At 38.3% G+C, this 20,172-nt stretch overlaps 1 protein-coding gene across 1 annotated transcript; it reads right to left on the minus strand.

The window, feature by feature from the left end:
• Positions 1 to 2,144: 2,144 nt before the first annotated feature.
• Positions 2,145 to 11,402, minus strand: LOC128605294 (uncharacterized). The gene is made up of 5 exons (XM_053620561.1): positions 11,020 to 11,402; positions 8,237 to 8,326; positions 3,398 to 4,131; positions 3,126 to 3,215; positions 2,145 to 2,837 (listed from the first exon to the last, which is right to left on the minus strand). Exons 3-5 carry the CDS (start codon positions 3,620 to 3,622, stop codon positions 2,700 to 2,702), a joined length of 453 nt encoding a protein of 150 aa, XP_053476536.1. The 5' UTR covers positions 3,623 to 4,131; positions 8,237 to 8,326; positions 11,020 to 11,402; the 3' UTR covers positions 2,145 to 2,699.
• Positions 11,403 to 20,172: the final 8,770 nt, after the last annotated feature.

The raw sequence follows: 20,172 nt of genomic DNA on the forward strand, positions 1-20,172 counted from the left end.
CATTTAAAAGCACACCATATTAAAGTGGAACACTATTTTGGAACACCGTTCCTGTTGTGTGGTTGTGCATTGCATGTTAATTATAACCAGCAAAATAACTGGTAAGCCGTCACATACTTGCTGACATGATAACAACTTAAATGTAATGAATCTGATATCAAATGCAATTTCATGGAAATTGAAAGGGACTTTCCTCACAATCGTCTATATCCGATTCCATCAATATGTTTTGCAACAATAAGGTTGCAAAGGTCTTGGGAGAGTTCTTTGCTTTTACTCATCACGAGATGTTTCTTGTGTGACACCGTGGTAACGAAAAGCCTTTTTATAGACCATCAATTTACTAACCCAGCTGATATTAATTTGCACAGATAGGCAGATAGGGAGTATAATTACTTACGGATTTCAGCTGGTTCCTTGCCTTACCTTTCCTTGGAGAACTGCTTTTTCTTAGCATGTTCAAATGTTGTGAATTTAATATATTAAATATTTCCAGATTTCTTGAGTTAATACTGATGTCTGGTGAATATTTCATGTGAATAGCCTCATTGGAAATATATTTAGAGAAAGAAATGTTGATGCATCCAATACTTATTTCCCCCACTGTGTGTGTGTGTGTGTGTGTGTGTGTGTGTGTGTGTGTGTGTGTGTGTATATATATATATATATATATATATATATATATATATATATATATATATATATATATATATATATAAATATAAAGAGAGAGAGAGAGAGAACTTAATTAAAATTATTATTTTGATGTGCACATAAGCATGGTTCCTTTAAATTAGCAGTATAAAAATATAGAGATGTGCTCTCCTTTGGTGGCATATGGGAGAGAACTGCTAGGGAAAATAAGCAGAAGGAATATTTAGTTGACATTTTTTATAATAAAAATTTAAATATATTGAATAATCTATTCATATATGCCTTTGAATATATAACGATGCCTGAATATATAAAGTAGGCCTATACACAGTTATATCCACATTACTAAAGTTACATGCAGCTTTAGAAGACTAAACAGAGCATTAAGCAATTCAAGGAGAAATTTCTGGTAGTTGGTATTAGAAAGAAAATTTAATGATTTGAGCTGAACAAAGCGATATCTAAAACAACTGATGCCGAGGAAGAAAATATGATGTAAAGTTATCAAATTGGAATTATATCAGTTATTGTCAACGGTTCAGCGATTTGTTTATAATTTCTATCAAATATATGTATTTATGATCTTTTATTTGGGAAGGTGATACCATATGTTTTTGCAGTAACCATAGCAGCATCCTTTTTAAAAATTCCCCATTTATCATTTATTAGACTGTTGCTTGATCCTATGTCAAGAAAACAATTCACAAGGTGTTACTATTATCGGCATGAAATTACTTATTTTTTATTTCCTTAATACATTTTAAATAGGTATAAACATGGTGTATGTTAAAAACACAAAATGATTAATAAAGTGGCTGTTTTAAAAAATATGGTAATACAGCATTATATTATGAAGATGAACTGATCTCTGTCTGGACTATGCAACATGAAAAAGCACATAGCACAAACCATACCTAAAACTACATTTGGGTGGTTAATTAAGATTTAATTTAATATGTCAAAATGTGTTAGTAGGTTTGGCTTGCAGCTCTGAGGTTGGGGGTTCGATTCCCACATCCCCACTGTGTGCATGGAGCTTGCATGTTCTCCTGCTTCGGGGGTTTCCTCCAGGTATTCTGGTATCCTCCCCAGTCCAAAGACATGGGTTGTAGGCCGATTGGCATCTCTAAATTGTGAATGGGTGTGTGTCTGTGCCCTGCAATGTGTTGGCACCCCCTCCAGGTTGTCCCCCACCTTGTGCCCCAAGTTTCCTGGGATAGGCTCCAGACACCCCATGACCCTGTGTAGGATAAGAGGTACAGAAAATGGATGGATGGATGGATGGACATTAGGGCTGATAGATGCCTCCAGTCTAACTAACCATTATATCAAAATATGTGTACCCGAGGCTAGAGTATGTTTGCCATTACATTGCTACAGACAGCCTTTGTATACTGTATATCTGTGTGTATAAAACCAAAGGCGATTGTGCCTTTTCAATGGTAGGTCCTAAGGTCCAAGGTCTCTTGAACTGTTTCCCTTTCCATGTGAGGTCATCTTCTTCAATTTCCACTTTAAAATCTTCGTCAAAGGCCCTCTTTAGCACAAACAAGACACCCTGAAATAATTTCCATTCATGCAAATGCAATCCACATGCCTTGCAGACATTAAATATAACTCAAAGGCTGGTAGAATAATTGGGCAGTGATCAGCCAAGCTAGATAACTCCAGGCACTGCAGTTTAATCTACTTAGGAAAGACATGTGCTGCTTTTTAGACCATGATTAGCACCTACTTTCCATTTTAGTTCATTAACTTTTGACACCCAAATATGAAGGACAATTCACTGTATTTTAAATGTGAATAAGATCTGAGGGTAATGCTGATGGTAACGCAAATTGCAGAGTATGCGCCACATTAACCGTGTCTTATTGCCAGGCAAAGATAATAACACTTTATCCTACATATAAATTACATTCATTATATCAATGACAGCAAAATGAACACAGTTAGAAGAGCTACACCTCTGTACAGGGTTAAGTCTTTACGGACAGAGAGAAATTGGTGTGACTGGGTTTCTCATGTAATCAGTGTTTTCAAATTTTTCATGGTGGATAAAAGGCACTATTTAGGTCCGAATAGATGTGGTTATCAGGATTATTCATTTCATCAAGGTCACTTAGTGCCAGCCCGTCCACATCTTCATCTGAGGTAGAGGGATGAGTCAGAATAATCCGAGGTATCTGAGGAAGTAGGGGGAGGGGGTGGAGGTGTAAAGAATAGGGTAAAAAACATTGAGATCTAATTATGAGATCATGAAAAAACATTAAACTGTCTGAATTACAGTCTATGTCATGGCCATTTTGCTTTCACATCAACTGCGCTTTGGTGACTGGATATTGCTATTAATATAACTGAAAGCTCTAGTGCATAGATGTGATAAAGGAGTAACAGATATAGGCTTCTGGCAGGGATTTCAGTAAATACATGCAGTAAATAGCATGAAGCTGCAAATGCACATATTTCTTTACCGTCATGTTGTGTTGCCCAACCCGCAGACTGTTGTTTTTAAACAAGTCGTGCCAGTCTTTTCCTGGTGTTTTCTCTTGTGCCAGGTCACTCTAATGCCAAAACAAGAGGAGAATTTTATTTTAGATGATTTAGTAAATGAAAATATTTTTAATACATAGTAGCATTTAAAGTCCATTCACTTTAAGATCCTTGGGGAAAGTAGAGAGAAAAAGGAAGGTTTTGTCAAGTGGTGTCAAGAATTTAGCCATTTGTTTTAAAGATTTGCACACACCAAGCCCTTGCCATTGCAGACCACAGCCTCAGTCCTGTTGGCTATAGAGCTGCAATCAAGTTCAGTCTCCTTGCAACCAATCAAAAGCCCTGTTTTTGAGTCTTCAGGCTCCTGGGTTGCTCGATCCTCTGCGGGTTCAAGATTCTGCCGCAGGACTTTCATCTTAATACAGCTGCCTGCCTGCCGCAGGGTGCTGACCGCCGCATTGTGGCTGACCCCCTGCATATTCCGCCCATTGACCTATGGGCATGAAGATGAAATTAGACACAGATTGGCAGGTGACCCTGCGGCCATGAGGCTGAAGTGAGAAACTAATCGGCAGGAGAAATTAGGAGAAAAATCTGAAGGCTCTGTGGAGGATATTATGGAGCACGGGACTAACACGGACTGACATCCAAACACCTTGGATGTACATTATGTGTAATTTATGCATATAAATTATGTGAACCCTCAATAGAACCTTATTCAAATAAACTGATTGGTTGTTTCTGATAAAGTCTCCAAGGCATTTACTAAATCAGCGCCTATGTGATGATGACCTCCAATGGCCAGTGGAGAAATATCTCCATGTAGTGGAATATAACCCAAGTGCAACTGGTAAAAATGTTTCTATAAAGCCGTTGTTGTTTTTTTCATTCTCTATAAAGTAACATTACCTCTAGTACTCTGTCTCCAATATGCACCCCTGCCTTCTCGGCTGGCCCTCCTTTGCTCACTCTGGAAATGAAGATCCCCTTGGATGGAGATGACAAATCAAGGTTAGACTGCACGTTTTAATATTACAATCAGGTTTAAATCACAGCGCTGTAGAATTCTGGGATCTGATTGTTGATTATTTTTCATTAACAGCACACTTCAGATAGCAAAGCTCGTCTTAATATGTTCTTGTTTGTATAGTAACAGCTTACATACAGTAACAGATTATATACAGTTACAGATTATACACATGTACTCTCCAGATAAATACTTTTTTAAAAAGTTCTCCTGTTTCCTGTGTCAGTCAGAAATAAAGCAGTCAGAAGCAAACTAAGGCAATTTGTTGTTAAATATAATGTTGTTGCTAATAATTAAGTAAGTAAGTAATAAAGCCACCATGTTGAGCATTACATGCTGTCTCATTCATATTTTAAGAAGTGGAAATCTCTACTGAAATAATTTCTGCTTATTGCTCAGAAAGCGGTGTATATGGTCCCAAATCATATACTGGAGTGCTAAATATTGTGTGAAAATAGTGTGCCAGCAAGTGTTACAGTCGAATAGATGAAAGAAAGGATGTGCTTTGTTACCCTATATATCATTTATGCTGTTTGCACTGGCTGCCATGGGACAATCAAAAACACTTTCAGCTTTACTTCAAGGGGTTTAACAAAAATATTTCATTAATCATTTAGCATTAAATTACTTTTTAGGCTCAAAAGTAATTGTACAATTGACTGCTAAGCAGTTCCATGGCCAGGTATGGCCTGTTTCCTCATTATTTCATGACGAATTAAGGCAATAGAAGGTCTGGAGTTGATTCCGAGTGTTTAATTTGCATATGGTAGCTGTTCATGGGAACTTGGGAACATGTGAACATGGGAACATGTGCCGTCCAACGAGGTGTTGATGCAAGTGAAGGAGGCTTTCATTAGGCTGAAAAAAATAAAAACAGACCATTAGAGGGACAGCAGAAATTTTAGGAGTGGCCAAATCAACCATTTGGTACATTTTTAAAAAAGAAGGAATGCACTGGTGAGCTCAGCAACAGCAAAAGGCCTAGAAGACCACGGAAGACAACTAAAGTCGATGAATGCAGAATTCTTTCCTTGTTGAAGAAAAACCTCTTCACAACATCATGCTAGTCAAGAAAACTCTGGAGGTAGGTACAAACAGAAAGGTCAGATTAGACTTTGCTAAAATAAATAAATAAACTCTTTAAAAAAAAAAAAAAAAAGCCTGACCAGTTCCGATGCAAGATTAACTTGTACCAGAATGATGGGAAGAGAAGACTATGGAGAAGGAAAGGAAGGGCTCATGATCCAAAACATACTACATCATCTGTGAAACATGTGGAGGAATTCTAAACCATATAGAGCTATACTTTCTGCTCAGATTCAGTCAAATGCTGCAAAACTGATAGGACGGCATTTTACAGTACAGGTGGATAATGCTCCAAAACATAACGTGAAGGCAACCCAAGACTTTCTAAAAGCAAAGAAATAAATGTTCTCAAATGTCAGATGACCACAACCCAATTGAGCATGCGTTTCACTTACTGAAGTCAAAGCTGAAAACAGAAAGGCCCACAAACACACAGCAACTGAAGGCAGGTGCAGTAAAGGCCTGGAAAAGTATCTCAAGAGAGGAAACTCAGCATTTAATGATGTCCATACTTTCCAGACTTCAGGCAGTCACTGACTGCAAAGGATTCGCATCCAAGTAACAAAAGTAATCCTAATATTTATGATTGTTAGTTTGTCCAATTACTTTTGAGCCTGTGAATATGGAAGGTAAAAAATGGCTGTAATTCCTAAACTCTTGATGCAATATGTTTGTTAAAGTCCTTGAATTAAAGCTGAAAGTCTACATTTCAATCACATCTTGATTGCTTCATTTCAAATCCATTGTGGTGGTGTACAGAGGCAAAATTACGACAAAACAAAATTACACACACACACACACACACAGTACACAAATTCAGCATGTTTATATATTTGATATTCAGGTAAAACTTAGACTTTTGGGGGTGGATTTGGTGGTTTTTCAGTTGGAGTGATTGGCATTGGAGTTTGATAATAGTGTTTACATGGTCTTTGAAAATAGAGAGATTTGGAAAGGAATAGGTAGTGTTGTCACCTCAGAGCACCAGGCTCTTCAATTTGATCCCAAGCCCAGTTTACTGTCTGTGTGAAAGTTTCGCATGTTCTCCCTGTGTCCATTTACTTGGGTTTCCTCTGGGTGCCTGTAATTTCTCCCTAGGTGTGAATGAGTTTTGAATATGTAGAGTCATGTGGAAAAAATAATTGAATAATAATAATTGGAAATTGTTGGCTTTTTTTTTGGCATATTTGGACAAGCAAACATTTGATTACCTTTGAAACAATGTTAATGAAGTTGATATACTTGAACAAAAGCACAAGGAAAAAAAAAGCTTTTTCAATCATTTATTAAACAGAAATATCAATAGATGTGATATTCACTTTTGGAAAAAGTAAGTACACCCTTGGCCTCAGAAGCTAGTATTGCCCCCTTTAGCAGAAATAACTTCTTGTAGGCGTTTTGCATAATTGTCCACCAGGCTTGCTGGAATTTGTGACCACTTGTCCATGCAAAATTCTTTCAGTTGCAAGATGTTTGAGAGTTTTCTGGCATGTACTGCTCGTTTCAAATCCCCCCACAACATTTCAATAGGATCCAAATCCAGGCTTTGACTAGGCCATTCCGTAATCCACCATTTCTTCTTTTTGAGCCATTCCTTGGTGGATTTGCTCATGTGCTTAGGATCATTATCCTGTTGAAAGGTCCACTTTCAGTTCAACTTCAAATTTCAAACAGATGACCTCAAATTAATTTCAGGCACTCTTTGTTATGATGCAGAATTCATAGCTGAATAAATGAACACAAGCTGTCAGTCCCTGAGGCAGTGAAGCAACCCAAACCATAACATTTCTCTATCAGACTCTAACTTTGATTCGTCTGTCCAGAGCACATTATTCCAAAAGGCCTGGTCTTTGCCTACATACTCATCGGTAAACTGTAGTCTTGCAAAGGCTTTTTCCTGGCACGCCTCCCATGCAGGTCAGATATGTGCAATCTGTTTCTGATTGTAGAAGCATGCACTATGACACCAACAATTGCAAGACTTAATAGCAGGTCCTGTGATGGAATTTTGGGGTTCTTGGAGACTTCTTTTTGCATCAGATTGTCTGCTCTTTGGCTGAACTTGCTGGAACAGCCAGTCCTGGACAAATTGGCAGACGTTTGAAATCTGTCCCATTTGTAGATTATTTTCCATACAGTCTTTTTAAATCCCTTGCCTGACACATAGGCATCCACAACCTTTTTTTTGAAGGCCTTACAGTACTCTTTAGATCTGCGCATGATGACACCACACACCTCAACAGCAAAGGGAACACCAGACACTAGATGTGAGAGGGGTATAAATAAGACAGGTTCCACCTGCACTCCCTAAGCAGCTTCTAATCACTGGCACCCAATCTTGAACACCTGATTATAATTGTATGGATTTAAAGGTGTGATAAATGTAGAGGTGTACTTACTTTTCCATGTGACTGATCTGAATTTTTTGTTAATTTAAATTGTGAAAATGACTACAAAATGTCAATTTTATGTATCATTTGATAGAGTGTATGACCTTTATTAAGAGGCACAAAGAGGATCAAAGGTTTGCATGGGGATGTACTTATTTTTTCACATTACTGTATGTGCCTGGTGCCCTGCACTGGACTGGCTTCTCATCCCAGGTGTATTCTCGCCTCATAGCCAGTGTTCCCGGGATAGGCTAATAGACAAATGTCTGTTTTGTTATCAAACAATATCACAGCCATGAAATTGTTCCACTAAATCCATGGCTTTTGAATATTTGCATATGGTATTATTGTGTGAAGTTTGAGTGTATAATGTGTGCCGAACTAGTGCTGTGATAATATGTTGGAAAGAGAGGCAAGCAACAAGAGAGATAAAAGAGATTTCTCTAGAACTCAATTATAAATCTTGCAGGGTAGCATTACTTGTATTGTTCTCTGCTTGATGTATCACTTTGCTTGTATTTCCTCATTTGTAAATCACTTTGGATAAAAACATCTGCTAAATAAATAAATGTAAATGTAGATAAGGCACCTCATCATTCTTTATGTAGGGCAAGGAGCCCTTGCCTCCTGCAATGCTGATGCCCAAACCATCTCTCTGGCCATTTACTTTGATTAGGAGCTGAGAGAGAGAGAGAGAGAGAGAGAGAGAGAAAGAGAGAGATAGATGCATGCTTTATACGTATACTTTATAAGTAATTGCACACCACCCCAACCTTGACAGATATGACAAATGACATGCATTTCTATGTTTGCAGCATACAAAGCATACAGTGGGGGCAATATGTATCGAACATGTCAACGTTTTTTTTCAGTAAATATATTTCCAATGAGGTTATTCACATGAAATTTTCACCAGACATCAGTATTAACTCAAGAAATCAGGAAATATAAAGAATTCACAACATTAAAGTCCATAAATAAAGTTATGTGTAATAAACTGGAATGACACAGGAAAAAAGTATTGAACACGCTAAGAAAAGCAGTTCTCCAAGGCAAGGTAAGGCAAGGAACCAGCTGAACTTTGTAAGTAGTTAGAAAGTACCTCCTATCTGTGCAAATTAATATCAGCTGGGTTAGTAAATTGATGGTCTATAAAAATTAACATAACTTTCATTATCAAGGTGTCACACAAGAAACATCTCATGATGGGTAAAAGCAAAGCGCTCAACCAAGACCTTCACAAACTTATTGTTGCAAAACATATTGATGGAATCAGATACAGACGTATTTCAAAATTTCTGAATCCTCCAGTAAACACCACCGGGGCCATTATCCGCAAGTGGAAGCAACATCACTTCCTAGTAAGATTTCTGACCAGGGAGTCAGAAGAATAGTCAGAAGAGTAGCCCAAGAGCCAAGGACCACTAAGAGCTCCAGAAACACTTGGAGGAAGCAGGTACCATCGTCACAGAGAAAACAATAGGCAATGCACTCTACTGCTCACACTTATCCCAAAAGACTCCATTACTAAAGAAAAGGCATGTCAAAGCCCGTTTAAAGTTTGCTACAACTCATTTGGACAAGACTATGAAATACTGGGAGAGTGTAGTCTGGACAGACGAGAGCAAAATTTGCTGTCATTCTACACACCATGTTTGGAGAAGAAATGGCACTGCACATCAGCCTAAAAACACTATGCCAACATTGAAGTTTGGAGGTTGAAGTATCATGGTGTGGGCTGTTCTTCATCACATGGTACTGGCAGACTTCATATAATTGAAGGAACAATGAATGGAGCCCTTTAACGGGAGATTCTTGAGAAGAATCTGCTGCCATCCACCAGGATGATGAAGATGAGTCCTTCCAGCCTGATGATCCATTTGTCTCTGCACGAATCTCTGCTTGCCTGTCGGACATATCGGTCTGGATGAGGGAACATCACCTTAAGCTCAACCTGGCAAAATCTGAGCTTCTTGTCATCCCAGCCTGCCCCTCAATCAACCACAACCTCACCGTATAGCTCGGCTCAAGCACACTCAAGCCAAGCAGAACAGCCAGGAACTTTGGGCTGATTCTTGATGACAGCTTGACCTTTACAGACCACATCGCAACAACTGCACCGTCCTGTAGTTTCATCCTGTACAATATCAAGAAAATCAGACCCTACCTCACTGAACAGGGTACACAGCTACTAATCCAGGCTCTTGTTGTCTCAAAACTGGACTATTGCAACTCACTACTCTCGGGCCTCCCGGCCAGCTCCATCAAACCCCTCCAAATGATTCAGAATGCAGCAGCACGCCTGGTCTTCAGCCAGCCCAAGAGAACCCAGGTCACACTCCTCTTCATCTCCCTCCACTGGCTTCCTGTAGACGCCCAGATTAAATTCAAGGCCTTGATGCTCACCTACAAGACCTTGTCTGGAAAAGCAGCCTCCTACCTCAACTCTCTCCTGAAGGCTTACGATCGATCAATGACCGACGTTAGTAGTTCCTACTCAGCGTGGCTCAAGGTCCTTTCGAGAACCTTCAAACTAACTGTTCCTCAGTGGTGGAATGAACTTCCAACCTCAAACCGGACCGCAGACTCTGTCACCATCTTCAAGAAACAGCTAAAGACAAACCTTTCTTATGTGAACACCTAACCAACCCATAAAAAATATATATATATTTTAAACTTACTCTGGCACTTACACCTCTACTCTGTGCACTTTGCTTCTTCTGGAACTCAATTAATGGATCTTGTATGGTAGCACTACTTGTATTGTACTCTCCTTGCTATCGCTTTGCTTGTATTTTCTCATTTGTAAGTCGCTTTGGATAAAAGTGTCTGCTAAACGAATAAATGTAAATGTAAATGTAAATGTTAATGAGACGTGGGTGGATCTTCCAGCAGGACAACGATCCAAAGCATACATCAAAGGAAACTCTCACTTGGTTTCAGAGAAAAAAAATCAAGCCGTTAGCATGGCCCACTCAATCACCTGACTTGAATCCAATTGAACAAGATTTAAAGACAATGTGTTTAGAATTTGGCAAAATCACACCTGAATACTGCGGCCCATTAATTTCTTCAAACAGGAAGTGTCTTGAAACTGTCATTACAAACAAAGGCTTCTCCACTGAGTATTAAATACATTTCAGTTAGCATGTTCAATACTTTTTTCCTGTGTCATTCTGCTTTATTACACAAAACTTTATTTATGGACTTTAATGTTTGGGTTTCTTTATATGTGTGGATTTCTTGAGTTAATACTGATGTCTGATGAAAATTTCATGTGAATAACCTCATTGGAAAAAATTTTGACACGTTCAATATTTTCCCCACTGTATGTGATTTTGATGAATGTTGATCTTCTTTTTGATGCCTTACTCTTAAGGGCACTCGGGAGATGCATGACTTGTGTGGATAAGACTGCCCCAACACAGCCGACTGACTGTTCCTCTTTGAATCAGCATGGCACGTGTGCTCCTGACATATCTGCAGCTTCTTGTTGCCACAGGATTGCCTTACTCTCTGCACAGTTCTGCCAACCTCTGAGAAATAAGTTGATCTATCCTGAGAGAAGACAGAGACAGAGAGAGAGAGAGACTACTGTAATAATTACATTGGCAGAATTCAATGGATAAACCTTGCACAGACCAGGTCAGAGAATTCCTATGTTCAAGACACTAAAAGCAGAACAAAAAAAACCCTGCACTTAATACAAGCTGCCAGGTTTGTGATGGACATGTTGTGTCTTTCCCAAACATGGTAAAGAGATTTCAGTTAGTGTCCCTGGTTCGGTCCTGAGCTCAGATTACAGTCCAGTTCTCTAGTTTTCTCCCACCTCTCACCAACATGCCAATAGTGGGATTGGCTACTCTAAATTGCCCCTTGCTGTGTGTAGTGCTGCCTCGGGCGAAGCGCTCCCTGGATAGGTTCCACTGCAACCCTGACAAAGCAGCTACTAATGGTGAATGAATGAATGAAAGTGAAAGGGTAAAAATGATCTTTCATCCCAAACAAAACTTTATATGCTGGGATATGTCATTTCTCCAGGACCATGGTGCAACACATAACTGTACGGTAGCACAGACGACAGGACTACATGAAGTGCAGATACACAACAATCAAAATACATGACATACAGGAAAGTGCAGGTTAACTGGACAGGACAACAGAACAATGATGTGAGGGAGAACCAGCACAAACATTTGTCTGTAAACTATTGAATATGACCTTTAAAATATAATGTATGAGTCTTGCTCATAATGTACTGAGCAAGAGGACCTGCTCAGTTCTGTTGCCCGAAAAGAAAAAAAGGAGAAAAAAAAGATCTTAGGTTTCATGCCAGTTCTGTACATCATAGATGGCTCACAATAGAGGATTTCACTGGTAGGTGATATTTTAATGTTTTATTTTAATTTCATGTTTTTAGTTGTTTTTTTTTTGTTTGTTTGTTTTGTTTTGTTTTTTATTAAATGCAACCCCACTGTTTTAAAGCTAGGTTTTTAAAATCCTTGGAATTTGCTTGCCAAAATGCCAAAATATTGTTTAGCTTAACTGTCATTTTTGGGAGGGTGTGGAGCTGTGACCTTCCTATGGAAGAGTTTAAAGGACGTTGGCTTTTTTTTAAAGGAAAACAAACAAACAAACAAAAAAAGCAGTCCAGGCCTGTTCTGTGTTTTGTTTTCCAACCAGCGGCTGCAGAGTTTTAAAATGAAATGAATTGAATGCCTTTGTGGTGTCCTGAATGCTTGTTGTCTTTTAAGCAAAAATTATACGTACAGCCAATACAGTGAGAACAGTAATGCAGTTTTTAGTTGCTTTTGAAAAGAATACAAAAAGATTAAAAATATGATATGATGTAAAAAAAAAACCTAATGTATGTTTTGACTCTAATATAGTTGAAAATAACTGCTCTTTTATTCCCTGTTCCTTCTTTTTATTTTGCCTTCATTCTCATTTATTTGCATTCCCAGCTTGACGACACCTGTCATCAAGATGATCCTTGAGTGTGACTAACCTTTTGGCCATCTGCTTGGTTTAGTGAAATCCTATGAAATTTGAGTGAACTAGGAAGGTGGAGTGTGTTACCAATGTTCCTCAAACAGCATGAAGGTTATCTCCTATACAATACAAGCTGTCTTTCTGAATTGAACTATTGGAAGACTCAGTGTGAAGGAATAAAATAATTCTGATTACGCCTCCCTTCTTGGATTTTGCATTTCTGCGTACCCATACAGATTGCATATAATGCTAGTAACTCGTATCATAGTAAATGATGAGTAGATACACTGTATGGCCAAAGGTTTGTGGACACCTGATCCTCACAGGGGACTCAGTCTGAAATGGGATGTTCAGAAAAGTACATATGGGTCTGATGGTCAGGTGTCCACATACTTTTGGTATATAATAGTGTATATTGAATATTTTAAAAGAAATCTGATATTTGGATTGTATAACATCAAAGGAAATGCCCTGTGTTTAAAAATATATTCATTGCTAATATAGGCTAATATAGGCAAATTCAACTTTTATTCTTTTCTTTTTCCTTTTCAGAACATTCAGCCCATTTTTTAGATATTTCTACTCATTTCAAGTGTGCAATTGTCTTATTCTATTAGCAGATAACTTTGCTTATTTAAGAATTTATTTCTAGAAAGAAGCAAAAATATCTGCCAAAAGAAAAGGACAATTTTAAGCTCGATATTAGTAAGTATGTCTAGACCAGATCTCAAATTTGTTATATAATCATTTCCTAATGAGAAATATTAGCCAAATGTTCCTTTATTCAGGATGCAGTGAAGATCTCTTCACTTGCTGAGATGTTGTTTTTTTGCAGTGTGGGTGAAAAGTCTACAACCTCACAAACAGACACAAGTATTAAACATCTATCAAGGTTATGAGATGCTACAACCTCAGTAGTGCGCTGCTGTATCTCTTCAGCTTCTTTCTCTGGGTTCGAGCTGTTAACCGGGAAGAGACTGAGAGTACCATGCAGCTTCTCCTTCCCCAAAATCCAGCGGAGGCCAGGAAGACCCCAGACGTGGCCGTCGTTACTCCCAGAACGCTTAGCGGCTCGGCATCCCTACAGGTGACAAAAGAGCACGTCGGGGTGAGGAATTACAAATGCTGATTTTGAAGAACAGTTAACTGCCACGCTGACAGATGGTAAATTGATTAGTCTATCACAACTGACAGCCTGCGTGTGTGAATACTTGCTAGAGCAACAAGAAAAGAATTTGACAGATGGGTTGAGGTGAAACAGGCTAGACCATGTCTTTTTTTTTCTTGATGTTTTGCTTCGTGCTACAAATCAAAGTGAAACTGTGAAAACAACTCAATTATAGTTAGCCCTTGTCACAGGGAATTCAGAAAAAAAAAAAATTGACTTAGAGCTGGGCTAATACAGTGCATGTCCATGTCACATTTTCTATAATCCATCTTCATTAATCTTACACTCACCTAAAGTGTTCATGGGCATCGCCAGCTTAACAAGCACATGCTGTAGTATTAATGTGATGTACACTATATGGCAAAAAGTATGTGGACACGTGCCCATCGAACATCTCATTCCAAAACCAGGACATTAATATGGACTTGGTTTGCTCTTTGCTGCTATAACAGTCTCCACTCTTCTGAGAAGGCTTTCCACTAGATTTTGGAACGTGGCTGTGAGGATTTGTGCACTTTCACCTATCCACACTGGGGGAAGGACAGAAATGGAACATCTGTAGATCACTGTACACTGTCCATATACACATGCACATAATGGCATATTGTGATTACAGCAGAGCTGCACCTTGGGGCAATTTAGCATAGGCAATCCACCTACCGGCATGTTTTTGGGAGGTGGGAGGTATCCCAAGAACCTGGAGGAAACCCGGACCCAAAGAGAACATGTGAAACGCTACACAGACAACACTACCATGCTTATTACCATGCCAGGGCAGTGGCTCTGGGTTACTGACCAGAAGGTCAGGGGTTCAAGCCCCCGCTTTGTGACATGTTTTCTGTTAGAGTCGGATGAACAGTGTATGAGGAGTTAAAACAAGTAAACTTTCAATCATAAAAAACTAATTTGTTTTAAAAATAACTAAAAATAGCTGCTAGTTAGAATTTCTATGCAGTATGTGCCGCTGTTCTGAAACTGCTCAGGTAGCATCTGGGCATGATGGTTATCATGCAGGAAAGCGTTCAAGAGTTATAAACCAAAAAAGCCATTTTTCTGTCTCCTGACCAGTAGGGGGAAGTGCGCCGAAATGCTGCAGGTATCCTCAGCCTAATGTTGATTACTTGTACCAAGTTTTGTCACAATCCCTCAAAGTGGTGCAGAGATACAGCTTCAAGTTAAATTTTGTGCGTTCTTTAATGAATTCATTGAAGCATCATTCGAAAGTGGTATGGTTTATCAAAATTCAGTGAATTACTTTTTGCTGTGAGTGCCTCTAGATGATGAATTTGCATGAACATTGGACTAGGAGGAGTTTGAAAAAGTAGGTTTTCAAAACATTCAAAAATGGCAGACAGGAAGTTTGCTCAATCATGACATAATTGGTATCATTGTTCTCGGTATGACCAACGGAATCTATCAAGACCAGCCTCATGACAGTAGGCAAAAGGAATAGCTATTAGCATTTTTGGAAATAGCATTATAATTTTTGACCACAAGGTGGTGCCAAAGACACATGCCGAGTTTCGCAACGATTCCCCAAGTCGTTCATAAAATACAGCATTTTATAACTAAATTCAAAATGGCCGACATACAAAATGGCCGACATAGGAATGTTTCATATTATTGGAATCGGTATGCCCCACTGAGTCTATTTGATGATTTTATGACAAACTGTTCAGAAGTTATAAGCAAAAATGTGTTTTTTTGATATCTCCTGACCACTAGGTGGCACTGTTCCGAAACGGAGCAGGCACCCTCTACTCATGATACCTATGATAAATAATAAGTTTGGTATGAATACGCTAACGCCTTACGGAGATATACATTCACGTCCATTTCCGCATGCTCTTGGTCGAATTCGTTGAAGCGCCATTCGAAAATGGTACGGTTTATCAAAATTCTGTGAATAAAAGTGTCTCTAGTTGATGCAGGCCAATTTTCGTGCAAATCGGACAAACAGCCTAGGATGAGTTCGAAAAAGTAGGTTATTCAGAAAATTCAAAATGGCAGAAAAATTTTCATGATGGAAAATGACATCATAGGGTGCAGTCGAATCGTTTTGAGCCAAGGAATCAGAGGAATTTCATTTCTAGGACTCAAAAGTTACTAACATGAAGGTGAGTGCTAATTTGGACAGTTGGTGGCGCTGGAGGGATTGAGTTAGAGACTCCAAATTTGCTGTATTAACAGATCAAACAGGACTCTATCTGTGTGCTAAATTTCATAACTTTCCACAAGAAGTGGTTCTATGGGCGGCCATAGATACAAGAGAAGAAGAAGAAGAAGTTCTTTTTATATGTTTCAAAGAACATTAAAAGGGGAAAGTGGATATAAACATTGCAAATTTCTAATGATTTTTTTGTTTGTTTTTAATCTTTTTAAGTCATCAAGGGTCCGGTGTGGAAAGAGGTATCAGCTCTAAAGACACTGTATTGTAAAAAAGATTTGAATATTGCTTCAGGTTTTCTGTTTTTTTAGGAGGTAAGCCAAGGCTTTATAAATATTTTGGATGATTATTTCCCAGTTGATCCATATGCTATTTTTGGTAATATTAATATAAAAGTTTTAAGATGTATGTGGGGCACGGTGGCTTAGTGGTTAGCATGTTAGCCTCACACAACCAGCGTTGGGGTTTTGAATTCCACCTCCGCCATCTGTGTGCAGAATTTGCATGTTCTCCCCATGTTTTGGGGGGTTTCCTCCCCCAGTCCAAAGACATGTGTTGTAGGCTAATTGGCATGTCTAAATTGTCCATAACATGTGAATGGGTGTGTGATTGTGCCCTGCGTTGGGTTGGCACTACGTCCAGGGTGTCCCCCGCCTTGTGCCCCGAGCTCCATAGGATAGGCTCTAGACTCCCCCATGACTCTGTGTAGGATAAGAGGTATGGAAAATGGATGGATGGTTTAAGATGTTTGTTTGATGTTAAGATTGAGATGTCATTGAGTACTGCTATAATGGGGGCATGTAAGAGATGCTGAGGATGTCAGATAACGTATAACAGAAATTTTGATGTGAAAGTATAGCCAAAAGCCTCACAGTATGATGTATAGATGTATGAAGTGGGTGAATCCCATACAAGTGAAGTTTGTGTGTTGCACTATGGGTTGTACTGTATAAAATCTGTTAGAGTTTTTAAAAAAGTGCTATTCCATTTGGTAATTAAACTGAACATTAAACTGACAAACCAATTTTGAACACAATTTATTTTAAGCCAAATCTACTCCACACAGCTATTTTTCTTGCAGGTTCCTGGGGTCACTGTCTGTTTGAGAAATATTAACTGTAGGCCTCAGAAGCACTCCTTCCCTCAGGCTGCACGTGAACACTCATGTAGTATACTCGAGAAGTGCATGAAGCAGTGGCAGCTCGTCCAGCAACATTTTTTGCAATTTGACAAATATAAGCCAATGTTTGTTTTGCTTGCCTTTCTTTATGTTGCCCAATCATGAGGCAGAGAGGTCAGTGCCCAGCTTAGCTCCAGAGATATTATTGAACCTGCTGGACAAAAATGGGAACTGCAACAAGTGTTAATCAAGGCTCACTGAGGCAGGAATCAAGGTGTCCTATGCTCATGCTATTAACATTATCAGTGGAGGAGGAGCAGCAGTGGGATAGTGGAGAATCAGGGTTCTCAGGGTCACCATTTTTACACACGTGCAAAAAATTAGCTACAAACTCTACATATGAGAAAATGTCTTTAACAGAATTTTCAGCTGGCATGGAATCTCTGAAAACCATGAAAATGCAGCAGACCAAATCATTTGAAGGAGAAGAAAACTGATGCATCACAAACAATAAACATATTTTTACTTTATTCTGCATGCTTACTAAACCCTGCTGGGCCTGGGACAGCTTCCCTCATCCCCCTGTGATGGCAGAGCTGTGCCCAGGGGCACTTAGCCAGTCTACCTACTGGCATGAAACCTAAGAACCTGGAGGAGAACATGCAAAATCCCACACGGACAGTAATCCAAGGTCAGCTGTGAGACAGCAACATTACCATGCTTATTATCCTTCCAGTGAGCACCGCCGATTTTGCTCTATAGGACTTCTGGCCACGGATGTCTGCGGCATTGTCACATTGGCATTGAACACTTTTCTGTTGCACAACTCGGGAACCTACAATCTAGTATTTTAAGGGGTTTTTTTCTCTGTTGGAAAAAAAAAAAACAACAACTCTATGGCCAAAGATTGTGGACACCTGAACATCACACACACACACACACACAAGTCATTCTTCCCCAAACTGTTGCCATAAAGTTGAAAGCGCACAATCGGGGGGTGATGGTCAGGTGTTCACAAACGTTTGGACATAAAGTGTGCCTTAAAAATCCACCATGATCTACTTAAAGAAAGGCAACCTACAGCTTTTGGAGTGGCCCTCACAGTCCCCTGACTTAAACGTCATTGAAAATACATAGGTAGATATTAAACATGAACTAGGAGCGATCTGCAAGAAAGAGTGAATGAAAAAGAATAGAAAGACTCCAAACTGGTTACAAAAGCATTTACAAGCTGTGATATCTGCCAAAGGGGTGTTACTAAGTACTGTGTGTGTGTGTGTGAGAGAGAGAGAGAGAGAACATTCGCCACAATGCCTATAATGCAATTACTATTTTACAGGTTTATCAAACATATAATAACTGTGCATGAATATTTGTAGAAAATATTTTTGTTTTTTTTAAACAGCATGCTGCAGTGTGTTTACTTCATTTCACTTCAGAAGTCAACAAAATACGTAATTTGGTCAGGGGTGCCCAAACCCTTATACACAAACGTAGCATGAAGTCAAATGTGACAGCCTCTGTGACCTATTTTTGTTTGAGGCTGTGCTGTTGTTATTAAGGTTGTCCTGCGCCATCAAAATCTCTGGTTACAAGCTGCTGCTGGGACAACAGCACCTTAAAAACTGTATTTTAGAAATAAATAAACAAAAAATAAATAAAATAAGTGAATAAAGAATTCACTTGGATAAATAAATCTCGATTGAATCTTAAAAGAGCATATTGTAAATATTCTTTCATTAAAAAAATCACTGGCCTCTCAACTAAAATATTTAAAATCACAATAATTAATGAAGAAATGACTTCTGCTTGTGTGTACGATTTAAAGGCACTGAGAATGTTCTTATGACAATAATTCAATTGAAATGAAAATACATTTCATCCACCCTGTTGAATACAGATATGATTTCAAAGAAAAGCAACAAAAGATGAATAACAACTTTCATATGGCACATATTAGATGGTAAAATATATTGGATTTACTAATGAACCAGATACATCACTCCTCAGAGGACAAAGGCGATGCGCGCGCGCGCGCACACACACACACGCGCGCGCACACACACACACACACACACACACACACACACAGGGAACAAGGCAGGGTGATCATTCCTGAACAAACAAGATCATACAGGTCATAGACATGTCCATATTTATTTATTTACAACTATTTGTGCAAGAGAATCAATTTCAGTGATTTGAAGAGTAAGTGGTATAAAGCTGTTCCATAAGGATACCTGGCCTTCGCTTCTAACCCCAACGTGCTACAGTGTTTCTCCCTTTAATTTTGTAGTGTTAGATTAAAAAACAAAATAATAATAATAATAATGAATTTAAAACGGTTATAATAATCTACTGCTATTTTAACAAAGATCCCGCCACACTGACCTACAAGAGCTAACGGGTTTTATTCATGTCAGCAAAAATGGTTTGTCCATAAATATGCAGGAGGAGATGAGAAATGCCACGATAATGTGTGATATTCTAGAATAAAACTAAACTTTTAGTAGAGAACGTGAACAATGGGAACAGAAGCTAGTGATGGTATTAAAAACAACAAACAATGTGCTCTGATTTGATAAAATCATTTTATTGTATCAGTGGTTAGAAGTCATGATGATAAAGGCCTAGAATCTATTCGAGATCATTTTTCTGTGCAGCTTTATCACTGACATAAAATAAAAAATATTTTTTAAAAATCAGCATTTCAACACCTTGGTCTGTTCGCAATAGAGATATATATATATATATATATATATATATATATATATATATATATATACACACACACATATATATATATATATATATATACACACACATATATATATATATATATATATATATATATATATATATATATATATATATATATATATATATATATATATATATATATATATATATATATATATATATATATAGAGTTTGTAGTGTACCACACAATGGATAAACAATATGAATATAATTTAAAAAGTGTTGCAAAAGTGCAATGTGTGTGTGGTTTTTTTTTTCTACTGAAAACTGCACTTAAAAGGAACCCATACCCAATTTTAAAAAATAAAACAAAACAAG

This window comes from Ictalurus furcatus, chromosome 3 (assembly GCF_023375685.1).
Source record: "Ictalurus furcatus strain D&B chromosome 3, Billie_1.0, whole genome shotgun sequence".
NCBI lineage: Eukaryota > Metazoa > Chordata > Actinopteri > Siluriformes > Ictaluridae > Ictalurus > Ictalurus furcatus.